Source organism: Ochotona princeps, chromosome 5 (assembly GCF_030435755.1).
Source record: "Ochotona princeps isolate mOchPri1 chromosome 5, mOchPri1.hap1, whole genome shotgun sequence".
NCBI lineage: Eukaryota > Metazoa > Chordata > Mammalia > Lagomorpha > Ochotonidae > Ochotona > Ochotona princeps.
In genome coordinates, this window is record NC_080836.1 from 82,395,108 (window position 1) to 82,415,429 (window position 20,322).

Genomic DNA, 20,322 nt, shown 5'->3' on the forward strand with positions numbered 1-20,322 from the left:
TTAGCCATATCCCTAAAAAAACATGTGAGCTCAGGCAATTCCCCAAACCTATGTGGCTTCAGATTCTTCACTGTAGAATGAAGGTGACTGTATTCAAGGTTTTAAAATAACTATCTAGCTGTATTATTCTGTGTTGAAATTTCTTGATTTTGGAATTGAGAAAAATTGGAGTGGCAAGCCATGTGTGTCTAGAGGCTTCCATGGCTTTCTCATAGTTCACTAATGTGAACTATCCTCTTATATACATGGTGATGAATAGCTTATAGAACCTAGATACAGATGAGAATAACGTGACAAAATATTTCCAATTGTACCTTTCCAATTAAACGCAATAGCTTTGGCTGTTGACATTATTTAGGCAGATGGCAATGAATGAACAGGAAAAAACTCATATAGCTAAGCAAACACATACCAAAGTGCAGATGGTCAGAAAACACACACTGACTAAACCCTAAACCAAACTCACAGTGCTAGCTTTTTCTATCTTTGCCTTGTGTAGTACCATGCAATTTTCTTATGTCTAAGATGAAGCAAATCACCAACTTACTAAATTAACATTTATGGCTGTCCACTATATATTAAGCACTGTCCAGGCACTAGGAAGACAACTACTAAAAAGATAGTCCTAGTTTTGGAGTTCAAGGAACATAAAGTTAAGTGAAGGCATGATACATAAATTGGTAATTACAATGTAATAATTACAAGTGAGCAGAGTTATACATGAGGTATACATTTTTATGATGGTTGCATACAATGGGTTTCAACCTTCGATGTACCTGAATTACTTGTGGATCTTTTAGAAAACAACAGGGCATTATGCATTATGTTATATGTTGTTATGTACCATGAGTTAAACAAATCAAAACACCTCTCCTGGTGATTAGTACAATCAAGGTCCAGAACCACTATCCTATTGTCCAGCTCAGTAGGAAATTCCATACTCAGTCTTTTAAGTTACCAAATCCTAGAAATTAAATCATCTACCCCTCTATCTGATATTGATTAGGCACATAATTGTGTACCTACCAGATACCACACTAGGCAACTATAAGAAGTCTTGAACCGACCAAAGTCCTTACCCGATGGGAGACTAGGACAGGCATATTCTAGTCTGGAGCTCTCCCAGAATGCAGGATAGGCACTGAAGAATTCTGCTGACAAGCATGATTTCATAAACAGAAATGAGAACAGACCAACTGGGTGACAAGTGTGTTCTATTCCAGACAACAGGATACAGATCCTGAGCTGAGCTTCCTCAAAGTGTGATTAGCTTTGCCATAGAATCCATAGAATAACTCTCTGGTTTGGAAGGCAATGAACAGGATACAATAATTTATTTATCAATCAAATCATACTGGCATACCCTTCCTACAGCATGACAGGCTGTGGCAACAAACACTATCTCAAGTAAACCAGGCCTTGAGCCAAGTGTTGCAGGCGGATGCTTCAATGAACACAACTGATGAGCAACGAAGAATTTCCAGCTTCTCCTTTCTAAGTGGGGCCTTTCTGACTTCCACACCCAGTTCATCATTCCTTTCCCAACAAATAAGCAGCTTTGGCCTAAATATCTGTAGTACTCCTTCAACATAATTTGTACAGCTTCCACTGGCTCTGTTTTCATGCCATGTTTTTATGTGCACAAATATTTCTCACATTTATTTTCTTTCTCTTTAGAAGAGATTTGAGATCTTTCCAGAAGCACTTTGTTTACCATCTCCTCTATCACTCATCAGTATCTAATGATATAATTTACATTAGTCAGTCATAATAAAGAACTAAAAAGATAAATACACGCAGAAAAGATAAATGTACTGAGCTATTGTGTCTGGAGAAAATGTTGTGTCCAGGAGATTTAGTGGTGGCTACTGAAATTCAGACTTTAAAGTCAAGTAATACTAGTTAGCCTTCCTTCTTTCTGGAGGATAAAGTTATAGCATAGAAGCACTGAGGTCAAATGTGAGAATAAATTTCCTGAGAGAAAAGACTGGTAAGTAAGACAATGCATCTCTTGTAGAGAAATTTTAATTTTCATTTTACTTAATTAATTTAAAAGGCAGAAAGACTCACATACAGAGAACCTCCATCTGCTAGCTCTCTCCCCACAGGGCCTGCAAAAGCAGAGCAGAGTCAGGCTGAAGCCAGGAGTTGGAACTCAATCTGAGCCCCCTATGTGGATGGCAGAGACTCAAGCATTTGAACCATCATCTGTGGCTCGCTAACGTGTGCATGAAGCAAGAAGCTGGATTGGAAGTGAATTAGCTGGGACTTGAACCAGGCACTCAGATATGTGATGTGGTTATCCTAAGTGGCAACTTAGCCACTGCACCAAACACCTGCCATACACTGCAGTACTTCCCAACATAAGTAAAGGAGGAAAGGCGTTTTCTGTAGCTCCTTCTGCTGACAGGAGGTGAGGGTTTTGAAGGCAGGAAGAAATAACTTAAGGCTTACAGAACTTGCTCCTCTTTCTCCGAAGGCCAGATGAAATCAAGATATTCTCTGAATATCTTCTTCAGGTGGACCAATCAAAGGCTAAGCACAGAGTACAGTAAGTATGTGAAAGCTAAGCTCAGCAAAGGGCGGGCTACAGCACCTCCCCATCTGGATGACAACAAGGCTTCTTCTCTTGTTAATGTTCTACATACTAGTCTGTCAATCAGAAGCCTTTTGGAAAATGGATGGAATAAGCAGGGAATCTTAGGAGCCAGCTGTCCATAAACTTCAAATTATAAGAGGGGGTTACAGAGAACCTGGGGGACCAAGACTTGTTCGGGACCAGGAAAGATGGGAATCCACAGGGTAGCTGTTTATGTTTGGGGTCCCCCTAAGACAGTCAGGTTAGTGTTAATTTTACTGTTATTGTGCTTGATAAAGAATTTTACTATTAAGAATGGATGATTGGGCCCGGCATGGTGGCCTACTGGCTAAAGTCCTCGCCTTGAACGCCCCGGGATCCCATATGGGCGCAGGATTCTAATCCCAGCAGCCCCACTTCCCATCCAGCTCCTTGCTTGTGGCCTGGGAAAGCAATTGAGGATGGCCCAAAGCCTTGGGACCCTGCACCGGCGTGGGAGACCCAGAAAAAGCTCCTGGCTCCTGGCTTCGGATTGGCGCAGTACCGGCCGTTGCGGTCACATGGGGAGTGAATCATTGGATGGAAGATCTTTCTCTCTGTCTCTCCTCCTCTCTGTATATCTGACTTTCCAATAAAAATAAAAATAAATCTTTAAAAAAATTAAGAATGGATGATTGCGCTGTTTTTGTTAGAAAACAGTGGTGATCTCCATATTTCTCATGCATTTAATGTAAATGAAGCCAGCATCATGATCTCTGACTTGGCACTGTGGTTCAGAACCCCAAATAAGCACACATTTAATTACAGCTAAATAGATGCTAGACATGCAGCAGGTGCCAGGTACTGAGCTCGGCACTGGTGATCAGGAGAGATCACTGTTTATTACAGGTTTATGTTTGGGTGAGGGAAGCCAGCAGGACACAGGGACAGGCAAGGCCTCAGAAGCTGACAAACTGGAGTCTGTGGGGAGCAGCAGGATGGCTGTCCCAGGAGAGGCAGCGGTACGGGTGAGACAGCACAGATGCTGGCACTAATATGATGGTTTTAGGGAACCAACTCTCTGGGACATGGGGCTATATGCATGCACGTGTGGGGGAGCAGAAGCTGCAGGGTATACACTGTAGAAAGCTGGGTTATTCTTAGACATGAGAAATCTTGAATGCTTGCTAAGAATCTACTCCAAATGGGATGGGAAACCACAGAAAGGCCTCAAGCAGAAAAACGGCAGGAGAAGCTTTGTTCCTTTAAAAAGATTGCTGACAGTAGAAGGTGACACAGAGAGATTTACAGGAGGGATAATTTTAGGGAGGAACTAAAGGAGAAGCGATGAGGTCCTGAACAGAAGAGAGAGGGCTGGAGAGAATGGGTCTACTAGCAGAGCAGCTTCTGTAGCAGAATCCACAGGCCATGATGACCAGTAGGAAGTAAATGGCAGGAAGAAGCCTGAGATTGTCACAGCTTTCCAGCTAGGTAACTGAAGTTCTATTTAATGACAGAAGGCCAAGGAAGAAGAGTGGTCTTGGTGGGGTACAGAGTGTCCCAGCTGCTGGGGCAGAGAGATGGCTCTGTCCACAAATGCCCTAGTGGAGCCACCTATAAGTCCACATGAGCAACTGTGGTCCCAGCCTCTAGGTTTCCAGCGAAGCCATGAGAGTGAGAGCCCAGGACGCCATGCAGGGCGACGAGAAAAGAGTGGGCCTTGGGGAAACGGCACTCTAAGGAGTGAATGCAGGGGAAGATTGGGAAGGAACAGTGTGTGAGGAAGAGGAGACAAAGCACGAAGAGCCAGCATCAGGGAACCAAGCAGAGAGAGACTTCAAGAAAGAGAAAGAGGGTCAGTGGCCTCAAAGGCAGTGGGAAGGTTAAATAACACAAGGAAGACACTCGTGGGGATCAGAAAGTGCCTGCTGGATTTGGAAAACAGGAAGTCCTCAGGGACCTCAGCACAGATTCCAGGGAGGAAGAGGGAGTCAGACTGCAGGGGGGTGAGGACTGTGGCCTCCTCTTCTACGTTCACTACACAGGGAAGGAGGGAAATTGGGCCACAGCTAAAAGAAAGGAGGTAGGATTAAGAAAAGATGTTTTAGGGCCTGGCGGCGTGGCCTAGCGGCTAAAGTCCTCGCCTTGAACGCCCCGGGATCCCATATGGGCGCAGGTTCTAATCCCAGCAGCTCCACTTCCCATCCAGCTCCCTCCTTTCCCTGTGGTCTGGGAAAGCAGTTGAGGACGGCCCAAGGCTTTGGGACCCTGCAGCCATGTGGGAGACCTGGAAGAGGTTCCTGGTTCCTGGCTTCAGATCGGCACAGCACCGGTGGTTGCGGCTCACTTGGGGAGTGAATCATCGGACGGAAATTCTTCCTCTCTGTCTTTCCTCCTCTCTCTGTATATCTGACTTTGTAATAAAAATAAATAAATCTTTAAGGAAAAAAAAAAGAAAAGATGTTTTAAAAAGAAGTTGGGAGAGACCTGGGTGTAGATATATGCTAAAATGAAATAGAAGAAGTTGAAGATGTAGAAGTGAGAAGAACTAATGGAGCCTGCCTTTGGAAAAGCCTACAGGAAATGGGATGTGGACCCAGATGGAAGAAGTGCTTTCAAATACATAGGTTTGTGGGCCTGGAGCGGTAGCTTAGCGGCTAAAGTCTCCACCTTGAAAGTGCCTGGATCCCATATGGCCATTGGTTCTAATCTCGGCAGCCCTGCTTCCCATCCAGTTCCCTGTTTGTGGCCTGGGAAAGCAGTTGAGGACAGCCCAAAGCCCCGAGTGGGACACCTGAAAGAAGTTCCTGGCTCCTGGCTTTGAATTGGCTCAGTTCGGCCATTGTGGTCACTTGGGGAGTGCATCATTAAACAGAAAATCTTCCTCTCTGACTCTCCTCCTCTCTGTATATGTGACTGCAATAAAAATAAAATAAATCTGTAAAAAGAAATCAGGTTTCAAATACACAGGTTTGTGCGTGTGCATATGTATGTGCACACAGACACACACAGACACATACATACTTTATATTTCCTTCATTGGTGTGTTTAAAGTTTTTACCAACATGTTATGTAAAAGGTCCTTAACCCAAACTTCAATGCAACAGGACCCCACAGATGCAAACAAACTGAAGGTTATCTGACTTAGCAGTCCCTGAGTAAACAGGATTCTTGCTGCAGGAGGGTGCTGCCTTTTGTTTTCTGACGAGGCTGCTATGTTTAGGGCTTTCTGTGCATTCGGTGACCTCACTGCACTGCAGTCCTATTAATCATCACGCCTGGCAGCGTTGCTTCGGCAGACCAACCACATGTGCTGCCCTTCTCCTGACCATGCAACCTCATCTGGTTGGCCCTGACACTGAAGCCAAAGGACAAAAGAGATAAGGAGAGTCAACTTTACACTTCACTTCTCCCTCAACGGAAACTGCAGCACTGGCAGGTAGCACTGTGGAGTTCCCTGGTACCACAGAACACTGAAGAAACCCGCTAAAGGATCATGAAACCCCACTAGGCTGGCTTCCACCACCACCATTTTCAATTTTATCATCTCTACAATTGCATGACACACTGGGAAGGTAACAGGCTTCATTTATGGACTGCTCTAATGAGAAAGGTGAGGGCAGTCGAAAATTAAAAGGAAAAAGGTCATGTATAATTCAGAGCCCTATATTATCCAGCTGGTACTTGGGGTTAAAAATGCACACATAATTGCCTGTGAAATGGAAGGTAGCAGTCTTAACAAAAAAGGCAGGGGGCCCTCAGTCCATTTTGTTCCACGACATTAAGTCAAATAAATCAAAACTCATCTAACTTGACTAATTTTTGAGGAGTTCAACTCAGCTCCTGCCAAGCTGTGATGTTCATGAGAAAAAAAGGCACCGGGTCAGCCTCTGAATGAGGCAGACCCTCTGCAGGCTGCTGATAGATTTAATATGGAGCACCATCATTTCCCTGAAATTCAGTTCTTAGACATGCATAAGCGGCATTTAAAAGATCCAGTGTTTAACGAAAAGACCCACACCACTAACAAAATCAAAATGATAATACAACACCAAAAGCAAACTTCTAGCTTATGATTCTAAATAATAAGGGTATAAAAGAATATACAGAGAAGGACATGAGGAATAATTTAAAAAGGAAAACCATTTATTCACATAGTATTCTTGTGTTTTCCAAGAATATATATTCCAGGGTAGGTCATTTGTACTGAGTTTGAGAGCCACAATTTCTTTCTTTGGAGGGCGCACACATCCACGTTCAAATCAGCAAAAAGCACTATGAAGCAACCCAGGGAGGTGTAATTTGGTGTTCTTGATATGGGCTGCAAACTCTTCCTGAGACAGTTACATTAGGCTGGATGTGGATGGGACTCAAACATCCATCCATGTTCTGAGCTAATGGAAAAACAATTTTAAATCAAAGGCAGATCTTTCGATAGCAACCCATGTGGAAGAAACAAGCTTCAATCATTTCTCCAGATACCTCATTTTGCTAATCTCATTGGCTGGAAAAGTGGCAAGATTGCATCAGATATTATACCTTGGCAGACAGATACACTAAATAACGGTGTCTTTTTACCCAATCATTCAGAAATTGTGCTTAAGTTTCTCAGCGACAATATAAAGCCAGGAGTAGAAATCTTTGGGAAATAATTTGGGTTGTGATTATTCTGAGGCCTGATTATAACAACGAAATATTATATCACAGCTGTCATATGTCCTAGCTCAAATGCTTAAGGTATTTTTAAATGTTATAAGAAGATACAACTTTTCCTACAGTTTTCCTTTTACTTGGTTGTTTCTTAGAAAATTAGATGGTTTAATCTTTAAATAAATCACTTCCTATTTGAAGCATGTCTCAATAAAGGGCTATGCATGTGTACAGCTCAGTGGAATTTGCACTAAATGGAACTATTAGAGTTCTATTTTCTAAGTTTCTAAATACGTTTATCTTTGAATGACATTCTTGCAGATGACTGTAGCTCCCTTTCAGAGGGCTGATGTGTGTGTTCATTTGCCGAGTGAGATATCTAGAGAAAATGGAGGAAGGAGGAGAGGGCTAAGAACAGGAAGACAGATCACTTGGGAAGCCATCCAAGGAAAAATAAAATTCGTGAAGTAGAATCAGAACGGCTGCATTCAAAAACTAACAAAATGACATCCTTTATTTTAATAGTTTCTGATCTCTATGAAATATGTCCCCTTTATATTAACAAAAATTTTTTAAGTTTCTGAGCCCTGATAGATTCATGTAGCTTTTCTTATATTGGCTGGAGTCCCAATTTCAGGTAATGGTGACTGTTTTTAAATTTTCTATTTATTGAATTTTCCTTTTGTCTGGAAGGCAGATCTGGGGGCAGGGGAACTAAAAGAGATTTTTCATCTACTGATTCACTCTGCAAAGCTCACAATAGCCAGGGCTGGCCAGACTCAAGCCAGGAGCAGGGAACACAATCTGAGTCTCCCTGTGGGTAGCAGGAGCTCCAACTGCACCATCTGCACACTAGCAGGGAGCTGGATTGGAAACAGAGGAGTCAGTAACTGACCAAGGCACTCCAACATGGGGTGGGAACATATCAAGCGGAGATTTAACCATTGAATCAAATGCCTGTTCCTAATACTTTTAGTTGTCTATCTTGAAAACCAGCCACAAGAGTACAGAGTTGTGAAACAGCATGTTAAGCCACTGTATGTGATACTGGCATCTCCTATCAAAGCGCTGGTTTGATTGCTTCCAATACAGCTTCCTCCTAATGTACCTGGGAAACAACAGAAAATGGCTCGAATACTTGCGCAGTAACACTTGGGTTCCTGACGTCAGTCCTGCTTAGACATGGCTATTATGGCTATTTAGGTGGAACATATCGCTCCTCTTTTTGTCACACTGCTTTTCAAATAAAGAAATATTTTTTTTTCCTAAAAAAGAAAAGAAAGAAAACTAGCCACATAACTCTGTTTAACATTAAATTTTATAGAGGACATAAACAGTTGTGTTCATTTACTGAGCTTAAAGAAATGTTGCCAATACTAGCATCTGTGAAGCACTAATAATTATTGGTCTTTTAACAAAACTAATTTAGTGATAATATTATTACAAAAATGGTTTATTCTTCTAAAATTTAGCATTAACCATTCTGTACATACAGATCTCACTCAGGTTTTAGTTTTGAGATATTCCATATATACAGTTCAGAAACAGAGCAAGTGCAGTCTGTATGGATTGTGTTCTAAGTACGGTCCTGTAGGAGATGTTCTGGGGCTGGTGCCATGGCATTGTGGGTAAAGCTGCTGCCTGTGGCATCAGCATCCCTTATGGGTGCGAGTCCTGATTGCACCACTTTCGATACAGCTCCTGTTAATGTCCCCGGGTCATGGGAAATCCAGAAGAAGCTCTTGGCTCTTGGCTTCAGACTGGCCCAGCTCCAGCCATTGGAGCTACTTGGGGAGAGATTGAAACCAGTGGATGGAAGATCTCACACTCCCTCCTTCTCTCTATTTTTCTCACTTTGTCCCTATAACTCTGCCTTTGATATAAACATTGAAATTTTTAAAAAGATTTACTTATTGTTTTTGGAAAGGTAGATTTATAGAGACAAGGAGAGACAGAAAGAAAGACCTCCCATCTGCTGGTTCACTTCACAAATGGCTGCAATGGTTGGAGCTGAGCTGATTCAGAGCCAGGAGCCAGGAGCCAGGAGCCAGGAGCTTCTTCTGGGTCTCCCACAAGGATGCAGGATCCCAAGTCTTTGGGCCGTCCTTGACTACTTTCCCAGGCTACAAACAGGAGGCTGGATAGGAAATGGAATAGCCAGGACACTCACTGGCACCCACATGGGAGCCTGGCACTTGCAGGTGGGAGATTATCTAAGTGAGCCATCACGCCAGACCCATAAATAAATAAATACACCTTTAAAAAGAGAGAGATTTTTAAACTGGCCCCCTACATTAATCATGTTTGATTACCAAGAGCATGCAATCTTTATCCTGTATCAGATAATCCTACCACCTATTATGCCTGATGTTTTACAGGGTGAGAGAGGAGGAGGCAGTTGTATAAAATGGTTCCACCAGTTCATGTATTACTAGACTGCTCATGTAATTTTTTTTTTTAGTATACTGATCATCATTTACCTTTTTCAAGATCAGTGATATGTAGCAAGGCTCACATATTAAAACACAATTTTTAGAATTATTTACTGAAAGAAAAAAAAATCTGTTAAAAAATACTAAGTGAAATGATTGGGTTAAAATACTACAAACAGGATGGAACCATTTTAATGGGAGACAAAAATCATCTGCAGAGGAAATGTCTAGAAGCACATGTGCCAAAGTGGAAGTAGGATAATGAAAGCTTTAGTATTCTTGTGTCTTATGAAGAATACTTCTGAAATAAGAAAAAAAAAAAAAAAAAAGGTCTGAAGAAGTGGAAAGGGAATAATCTTGGCAACAATCTTTCATTCATTTGATTAGTTCAGCAAACATTTATTAGCATACTATGTGTCAGGTACAGTTCTAGGCCCTGGGGACACTGCAGTGACCAACCCAGATAAAAAAGTGATGACTCGTATAACTTACATCTGGTAGGGGAAGACAGGGCTACTGTATATGGCTATGCATGCTGAGCAAAGCACAGTCTCTACAATCCATCATGATGGCCTAAAAGAGGGGCACGGACAAAATATAATACCATGTCATATACTGTATGGAAAGAAGGGAAAAAAGACACGAGGTGTGGGGTGGGCAGACACTGGTTGCAAGTTAAAAATGAGCATCAAGGATGTTTCCTTAAAGTGACAATTGCAAAAGATCTAAGGAGGTAATGAGGCAGGTGTCAGTGGAAAGCAGGTAGAGCAGCTCAGTAGGAGGCGCTTGTGCTTAAGGACCACCAGAAAGGTCAGTGTGCCTGGAACAGAGAGAATGAGAAAGCAGTGGGAGATACAGCAGAGGGGACATCTGTGTGTGTGAATGTAAATATATTTTTATACATAAATATAAATATAAATATATATAATATATTTGAAAGGCAGAGTTATAGAAAGAGAAGGAGAGACAGAGATTTTCCATCTGGTTTATTAACCAAATGGCTGCTATGGCTGGAGCTGAGCTTATCTGAAGCCAGGATTCAGGAGCTTCTTCTGGGTTTCCCACCTGGGTGCAGAGGCCCAAGCACTTGTGCCATCTTTCGCTGCTCTCACAGACCATTGGCAGGTAGCTGGATGGGAAATGGAACAGCTGGGATTTGAACTGGTGCCCATATGGGATGCCAACACTAGAGACACAGGCCTAACCTGCTGTCTCATGGCACTGGCCTCGACTATTGGATATGGTTTCAAGCAGAACTCGACAGCATTTGCTGATAACTGAGATGTGAAATTATAAGAGGAAGGTGTTGTGGCCCGACTAACTGGGTGAATGGAAGTAGCAGCAAGTGATAGGGTAAGACTGTCAGTAAGTAGTGCAGCTTGCAATGCAAGTAGTGGTAGGGGTTAAAGATTTTATAAGTTCAGTTTTGGATCTATTAAGTTTGAGAAACTACACACACACACACACACACACACACACATATACTATATATATACATGTATATGTGTGCATATATATTATATACATTTATTTCAATCTTTGGACCTAGTCTTATCTCCAGTGAATACATTATAAATAGCCTTTCCTCCTCCAGAAGTAACAAAGGAAGAAATGCAAAGGGAGTCTTGGTAAGCCAAGTGACATTATGGGTGCTTGTCTCAGAACTGAACAAGTAGTTGAGAGTCCGACAGGACATACACACATCTCTCTCCTCTCTTGTATTCATTTATTCTGGTACTGACTAAGATAAATAATGTTAATAAAAATAGAAATCCAGGTAGGCATTTGGTATGGTGGTTAAGTGGCTGCTTGGCTCACCCACATTCCACTTCAAAAAGCCTGGTTCGAGTCCAGGCTCCCCTGCTTCCAGCACAGCTTCCTGCTGATGGACAGCACGGGAGGCAGCAGCTACACCAAGACTTGCATTCTACCACACTTGTAGGAGACCTGGATAGTATTCACGGCTCCTGGATTTTCTTATTAATAAATGCAGTCCAGCCCTGGTTGTTAGGGTACATTTTGGGGCACGAGCTAGTAGGTAGAAGATGTCTGCTTGTGTCTCTGCCAAATAAATAAATATTTATACTTTTAAACATTTTCATTTTATTTTAAAGAGTGAAGGAAGAGAGGGAGAAACAAAGAGAGAAAGCTGGGGGGAGGGTCTTCTATCCACTTGGTTCACCCCACCAAATGCCCACAATAGCCAGGGTTAGGGCATAACAAAGCCAGAAGCCAAGGACTCCATGCTGGCTTCCCACAGTGTGGCAGAGACCCGAGTACTCATGCCATCTTCCACTCACTCCCAGGCACACTAACAGGAAGCATGGAGCAGCTAGGACACAAAGTAGGCACTCTGATAGGGCCTGCGGAATCCCAAGTGGTAGCTTAGCCACCTGTGCCACAATGCCTGGTCTTAAAAAAAAAATTTAAAATGACAATCTTTATGTAGGAATTTTCTGTGTCCGGTGGGAAGTCATGCTGGATCTAATCATAATTTCAAATGAAGCACAGGACAGGAGAGGGCAGTTTAGAAGATAGAAGAATCAACTTTTCTATAATCTTTCAGATGACCAAGTGTTTAAGTTGCTTCAGAACTGTCTGCACCAGGAACTAGATGTCACAAACATGTGGGACTAATTTTCCCTGAGAACTGACACAGTTCTACTCCAAGTAGCTGGGAAAACAGGCTTGGTATTCATTACTACCTCTTCATCTAGTGTTGGAGGAAAACCAGGTTTACAGTTACATCCAAATGGAAACTTTGGGTTTTCAGCAACCCTGAATCTATAACACATACTTGGGTTGATAGAGGGAGAGAAACACTCCAGCATCCACAGAAATATCCTGGGATGGAGGATTTGACTATATGATTTCACTTCAGGTCTCGAAAGAGAGAAATACAACTTAAATTGGGGTTTTTGAAAAGCCGCTATCTGGCTGTGGATATTTTAAGCAGACCAACACAAGAAGAGGAAAATTAATAGAATGATTTTTTAATCTACTTGATTTTAAAAAGCTGTCTGACTTCTGATATAGTTTGTGTATTTTTTTATAGCTACCATGAAATGGCAATGAGAAATAGATGGTAATGTGTTGTTTGTTTTTATGTCTGCTCTGGCTAAGGACAAAAGGCAACTCTACACATATTTCTACAATTTTGTTTTATATTAAAGGTCTTGAAAACAGAAGGTCCGGCAAACACTGACCTAGAGAAAATGTCCTCACTGGCACCAATCCAACTGTCACGCGGGCCCTCCGTGGTTTCTGGGACACGCTAGTGACTCCAGCATGCCAGTGTTAGCAATGCCAGTTCCCTACTCTGGGTCTGCCATTCCCTGCCATTCTTGTACTCAGCAAAATGACCTGGAGAATGATAAATAGCAGTATATGAGCTTACTAGTAAGAGCAGGAAAAAGGCTTTTGTTACTATGGTTAAGTGATAGGATAGGTGAAGGAAATTTGGTGAGCAAGACAGTAAATACATGAGCAGGAGGGGAGACTAAGGAACCCAGTCTTGGAAGGAGCTTGCTGTGTCGCCACCCTGGAGTTCCACACCTCATTACCCCTCCTGAAGCTGTGTACTCTGGACAGAAAGTGGGGGAAACTTCAGTCCCAGACTCACTTTTCTTTTGCCAGCTGTTCACCTGTTGGCTTAGCAATTTTGATTGACTTATAGTAAAAATCGTAGTTGCAATATTGTTGTACTTACTCCATTCCAGGAATAAACTCTTTTAAAATTATTACTTATATATTTTTATTGGAAAGGCAGATTTACACAGAGAAGGAGATACAGAGAGAAAGATCCTCCACCTGCTGGTTTACTCCCCTAGTGGTCGCAAAAGCTGGAGCTGAGCCTACTCAAAGCTAGAGGCTGGAAGCTTTTTTTCAGATCTCCCTTGCGGGTGCAGGGTCCCAAGGCTTTGGGCTGTTCTCAACTGCTTTCCCAGGCCACAAGCAGAGAGTTCAATGGGAAGTGGAGCAGCTGGATTAGAACCGGCACCCATATGGGATCCAGGGGGTATACAAGGCAAGGACTTTAGCCACTAGGCTACTGCGCCAGGCCCAAGGCATAAACTCTTAGTCCTCAGTCATTGTCTATGGGGTTGTACAACTATTCCTAGTTGTAGAGCAGAAAACTGACTCTGAAGGCCATTAGAGAAAGAGGTGAGCACTGGCAATGAAACTTCAGGGACTCCAAAAAAACGACCTCTGTTTGCGCTCTCATCGTGTTTTTTGTTCTCAATCCGCCCCACTTGGATACAGCAATTCAGCTCCAGCCTTTAGCTCCAGGAATCATTACAAAATGCTCACCAGAAGATGCTCCTCAAGTCACCAAACTACAGATTCCTGCATGCATGTGGAACATCCTAACCCACAAGCTGGAACACCCCAGCCCAGCTCCAAGGGACATCCAAGTTAACTTGATGTTATTTCTTCTGGTTCTACAAGCCTCGACATAATTGTCTTCTGAAAAAATATAAATCTAAGACCACCCTTTAGAATGGGCCATTCAATCAAAATAAGAGTCATGGACTGGCATCAATTCTATCACATGTAGATGAGGTCAAAACAAAACCTCAAAAACTTACAGACCCAGGTGCTACCACAAATGAGCTGGGGAGAAGCAGAATCAGCACAAGGGGTGGGTGTGGGAGTAGCAGCTGACCTGGCATTGGGACCCATCTTAAGGCACAGTGCCTGGGTACAGGGTTCCCGAGTCTGAGCTCCACTGGGTTCTAGCTTCCTGCTAAGGAGCACCCTGGCAGGTATCAGGTGATGGCTCAGGTGGGTCTCTGTCACCCATGTGGGGGGTCTGGAATGAGTTCCTGGCTGCTAGCTGGTCCAATCCTGGCTGTTTTGAGCACCTAGGAGTAAGCAAGTGGATGGACCATCTCTCTGTCCCCCAAGTAAATAAAAATAAATTAAATTTTAAAAATACGGTAAGATGGGCCCAGCGGCGTGGCCTAGCGGCTAAAGTCCTCGCCTTGAAAGCCCCAGGATCCCATATGGGCGCCGGTTCTAATCCCGGCAGCTCCACTTCCCATCCAGCTCCCTGCTTGTGGCCTGGGAAAGCAGTGGAGGACGACCCAAAGCTTTGGGACCCTGCACCTGCGTGGGAGACCCGGAGGAGGTTCCTGGCTCCTGGCTTTGGATCGGCGCGCACCAACCGTTGCGGCTCACTTGGGGAGTGAATCATCGGACGGAAGATCTTCCTCTCTGTCTCTTCTACTCTCTGTATATCTGACTTTGTAATAAAATGAATAAATCTTTAAAAAAAAATACAGTAAGATTGGGTTTGGGGAGACCACAGAAGCAGTGGGGCGTATGGCATAGTACAGAGTCCAATCTCTAAAGCTGATTGTTGCCATATAAAAATGAAAGAAATTCTTTGTAAAAATCAGAGGTTCTGTTTCTCAAGAGACATCAGAAAATTCATTCTGTGTGTATATGAAAACTCCCAATTATTTAAATGCTGGTAACTTGGATCAAATCAAAATCTGATGAGTATTACTTCTGTATGGCCAAAGACATGTCCGCTGGGCCAATGTGGCCTTGTGGAGCCTCCCTGCGACCTCTGGTTTACGCACATTCCACTGTGTGCTCAGCAGCTCAGGGAGGGCTGAGGCCCCTACCAGAAGAGTTCCTCCTAGGACTTCCCTCTCGGCTGCCGACCCGGATGTGCCCCACACTGCTGTGCACGCCTGAGATGTTCCACAGAGTTGTTTCTGCACTCTCATGTGGGACTTGGGAACTAATTCTCAAGAAAAGTTAGCTAGGCCTTGAACCAAGGCGGCAGGGTCACCATCTGGGAGTCCTCAGAAACATGATTTTGCAGTACTGTAAACATTATAGGCTTCACAGAGGATGCGGACTGTGTCTAAACTAATCACTTCTGCCAGTCAAGATTTGCTGTATGGGTTCAAGAATAAGGCGTTCATTTAACAACAATTACAAAAACAGTGAGGATGAAAACTGGACAGTCATAATAATGGAAGGCCTAAAAGCAAACTGTGACTTCCCTAATAAGGTGACGACCAAAGTTGGCTCCCTGGCGGGCGAGCGCCAATACAATTAATCAGTCTGTTTTTGGTGTTCTCACGACAGCAATATTAACAGTTTGCTTTTTTCTGTTTATATGGTGCTGACAGGTCTTCAACATGCTGGGCCTACTTGCTGGAGATTAATGACCACTCTTACACTGAGGTAAAAACCAGGCAGGGAGAGAATGCCATTTACGACTAGATAAGAACTGGATTCTCTTGGGTTTCTGCTGTTGTTGCTCTCCTACAGCCCATAGCTCCTCCCTCTTAAATTTCCAGCAGGGTATGTGGGATTAGCCATGTCTAGGAGGCTGACTCACTGTTGAAATTCCCTCTACTTCAGCTGTTATATGATCAGGTGAAACAAGGGCAATTTTTAAAAAAGATTTGCTTATTTTTATTTATTAGAAAGGCAGATTTACAGAGAGAAGGAGAGACAGAGAAAGATCTTCCATCCACTGGTTCACTCCCCAAGTGGCTGCAATGACCAGAGCGGAATCTATCCAAAGCCAGGAGCCAGGAACCTCTTTTGGGTCTCCAACATGGATACAGGGTTCCAAGGTTTTGGGCCATCCTCTACTGCTTTCCCAGGCCACGAGCAGGGAGCTGGATGGCACAAGTGGGGCTGCCAGAATTCGAACTGGCGCCCAAATGGGATCCTGGACTTGCAAGAAGAGAATTTAGCCACCAAGCCATCGTGCTGGAAGGGCAATCTTAAATACCAATTTGGGACAAGCTTTCATCCCTAAAGGTACCGCTGACGCGTTATGATTTTAAAAAGTAGAAACAAGTGTGAGGTGGCCGCTAGCACACAAAGTGACTGACTCCCCTCGGTGTTTATGGTTGTGTGGATGTAGCAGGTAGCATAGCTGGCATGAAACGCAGCTCACTTCAGGAAGTCAGGAGAACTTCAGAAATTTTCCTAGAGATTATGTCATTAAACAGTTATATTTTAAATCAACGCAAAAGCTTTGAAATAATACTGCCCTCATCCTACCCCATTCCGACTTGAACTACCTGAATTGATGTTAGAAGAGTACTTATTGTTATTGGTACTGCTCTAACATGGAGAGAAATGATAACTCTAATCATTAACAGTATAAAAATACAGAAAATCTAAAAATCGCATATGTTTGTGTATATATCTGTAATGTGTCTGAATGTGCCTCCTCTGAGCTTCTGTAAATCAACGTGTTGGTATTTGCTCTCGGGGAGACCTGCTTCATTGATGTTAGGAAACAATCACATGAGTGTGTACGTGTCATATACCTAGGATCTAAAGCCTGTGCCCAACTGGCTTTCCCACTTACTTCTCTTGCTCACTCCTCTCCTGACACAGTGGCACTATTTTACTTTTTAGAAGATTATTTATATGGAAGGCAAAATGACAGAGAGAGGTAGAGGGGAAGTGAGAGAGAGAGAAGGAGAGAGAGATACCCAACCAACTGTATTATTACTCAAATGGTTGCAACAACCAGGACTGGGACAAGCTAAAGCCAGGCGCCATGAGTGTCTTTCATATGGGTAGTGGGAACTGACATACTTCAGCCATCATCTGATGCTTCCCAGGGTACGCATTTAACAGGTAGCTGTATTGGAAGTGGAACAGCATAATCTTGAACCAGCATTCTGATATGGAATGCAGTTATACCAAGTAGAGGCTCAGTCTAGTGCACCAAAATGCCCACCTACGAGCACTATTTTAAACATTTTAGTTGTTACAAACCCATTTAATTCCTATTACAGAGTACATTGAGGACAGAGTTAAATAATGTTTGCTTGAAGTATAGTCATTTATAGAATAATGGTCTGGGCTAGATCTGAAATTCCATACTTGTACTTAGCAGATCTGAAATTCCATACTTGCACTTCAATAATTTGTTTAATGTAAAAGTTGGATAGGAGAAGAAACTCTAGTTAGACAAGTTAACTTGCAATGAGGGTGGTACACTGGAAATAAAAATGAGAGAAAAAAATTGAGAGTCACTTCAAAAAGGCACTAACGAAATTTTGGGGGAGGATGATGTGATTTGATGGTTATGGATGGGTAAGACACCGTATTAACAGGGAAGAACAAGAAGAATTTAGAGACGATCCTTTGCTCAAAACAGGGCTCTTAGCTATGGGTCAGTGGTGGAAAGTGACATTTACTTTCCATTGATTCTTCCCTCCCTGCCCCTTTCCTTATGCTTACTGAGCAGCTACCTTGTGCCAGGCACTGCATTATGTAAAGGTCATGGGCAAATCCAGAAAGCAAAACGGGAAAAAAAAGAACCACTGTCTTCATTTTCATAGCTTTGGGAGTGTCTTCTTTCTAGAACTTCCATCTCTCTCTTGGTGGTCTGGCCATAAGGCACTGTACATGGTGGTAAACCACCAGACTGCTGGCATAGAGGAGGGCTACTTAGTCATCCACAGGGAGCAGACCTCCCATTTAATTCTAAATGTGTGCCCTGATTTGGCATATTTTAGCCAAAGCAAAACATTATACCAGAGAGGTGCCTACCATGATTCCCACGTGTGGATTTTAATATCACCTAAAAATATAAGCACAAGCAAAACAGGCTCTGAGCAAATCCAGGACGGACTGAGAATAATAGAACAGAAAAGAAAAACTTTGAACATTGAGTATCTTGTATTTAGTTTAGTCAGTAAATTAGTTGGAGGCATGTAATTCTACTGCCTTTTAGGAAAAAGCCTAATCTTTCAATGTTAAGCTCTTCCTGGAATCCCTAGAATTTGTAAGGATAAATCCCACTCACCTTGTGAAAGACAACCAGGCCACAGAATGATGGCCACTGAGAAGGATCTGGCTTTATGGCATCTGCTTTTTCATTGTTGTTTTTTGAGAGTTTGTCCCTGTTTTATGTGTGCTTGACTACCTACTTTTGATTCTTTTTTGAAATTTCTTCTTTAGATGCCTGAGGTTATGTCAGTTTCTTCGGATCTAACTGGATCTCAAATTGCAAACTCTATCAATTTAATACTTTCCAAAGGTTCTAAAATAGGAAGGCTTGGCTTCACAAACCTCCAACATGACTAACACATGCTGCTGGTCATTTCTATTAAAACAAACACAAAATTTTAAGAGATATTTTTAGGGACTTATGAACACCATCAACAATTATGTCAAGCTTAAGCTAGTTCACGTTTGCTAAGGACGAGAATTCAAATGCCTATAAAATCTCACTGTAAAAGCAGGGGTTTTATGAGAGAAGGCACTTTTCATTTCCATTTTATTTTCAGCATCTGAGCCTGGTTTGGACTTGAAAATTCCATGAGCTAAGGGAAGCATCCTGCACTAGCGCTAAGATGAAGCCAAGGCCTCTATTTTCATTCACTGATTTTGATTATTTGCTTCCGCATGGAAAATATTCTTGCACGATATTCTATTGCCCACTAAAAATGTTTTTTAGTACTGAAACATTTTAAACATGCATGTTTTTGACTGCTGATAAGTAAGATTCTTAATTTGGGAAGTATAAAACACTCCACAGGTGGTGAGTGAAGCAAGTGCTATGGTTATTACTGACATTAGCATGCGAATGAGAGAAGCCCTCAGGATCCTACTTGCTCTAGCCAGGGGTTCAAAGCCTTCAGTCACACCGGGTGTTGTTTTCATTTTGCTCAGTTCAGTCTACTAGAGACAGAAGCCTTGGAAGACGAACGCAGAGAAAAGCATCGTTGGTGGAGAATGGCGGGAGAGCTACAGAATTCGAAACCATGCAGCAAGTTGGGGAAGCGCTAGAGAGCATCTCTAGTAGGGTTGGCTGCCTGAGTGACTCACCTGCGCCGCAGATCCTCGGCCACCGCTGCCCGGCAGCTGAACAAATAGGCTCGGAGGGATTTGAGGCGCTGCCGCAGCCGCACCACCGTCGCCAGCGGCTCGGCGTGGAGGTACAGCATGGGGTTCTCCTGCTGGATGTCGATCAGCGGCTCTTCGTACACGTACTCCAGAAACTCTTTGGCCTGCTTGGACACCTGCAAAACAAGTCTGGCCAGTCAGTTCTGGCAGTTTAGTCAGCTTTCCACACCTGCCCAAAGTAGGAACCATAGTTCAAATGTTAGAGGAACATTACTGTTTTTTGAACAAAGCCAAATTAAAAAGCCCACAGGTAAATTCATCACAGATGTTGCCTTCTTTTTCTCCTTCACAAACTCAACTGTAAGATTCTGTGTCTTGGATGTGGCAGTGACTACTTGAATCTATGCACGTAAGAAAATAATGCAACTGGATTGACCCATCACATCAATGCCAATTTCCTGGAGTTCTTCTCTTTTTTGTTTCCTTTCCTTTTATTTCTCTCCCTTTTCTTTCTAAAGATTTATTTACTTATTTGAAAGAGAGTTAAGGGCCTGGCGGCGTGGCCTAGCAACTAAAAGTCCTCGCCTTGAAAGCCCCGGGATCCCATATGGGCGCCGGTTCTAATCCCGGCAGCTCCACTTCCCATCCAGCTCCCTGCTTGTGGCCTGGGAAAGCAGTCGAGGATGGCCCAATGCATTGGGACACTGCACCCGTGTGGGAGACCCGGAAGAGGTTCCAGGTTCCCGGCATCGGATCGGCACGCATCGGCCCGTTGCGGCTCACTTGGGGAGTGAATCATCAGATGGAAGATCTTCCTCTCTGTCTCTCCTCCTCTGT

At 43.1% G+C, this 20,322-nt stretch overlaps 1 protein-coding gene across 1 annotated transcript in view; it reads right to left on the bottom strand.

Annotated features, from left to right (window-relative positions):
• Positions 1-20,322, bottom strand: part of PLEKHM3 (pleckstrin homology domain containing M3) — a 212,803-nt gene that overhangs the window by 86,382 nt on the left and 106,099 nt on the right. Inside the window, exon 5 of the mRNA XM_004576885.2 lies at positions 19,468-19,661. Coding sequence (XP_004576942.2) covers positions 19,468-19,661 — 194 coding nt within the window. The remainder of the gene's footprint in view (positions 1-19,467; positions 19,662-20,322) is intronic.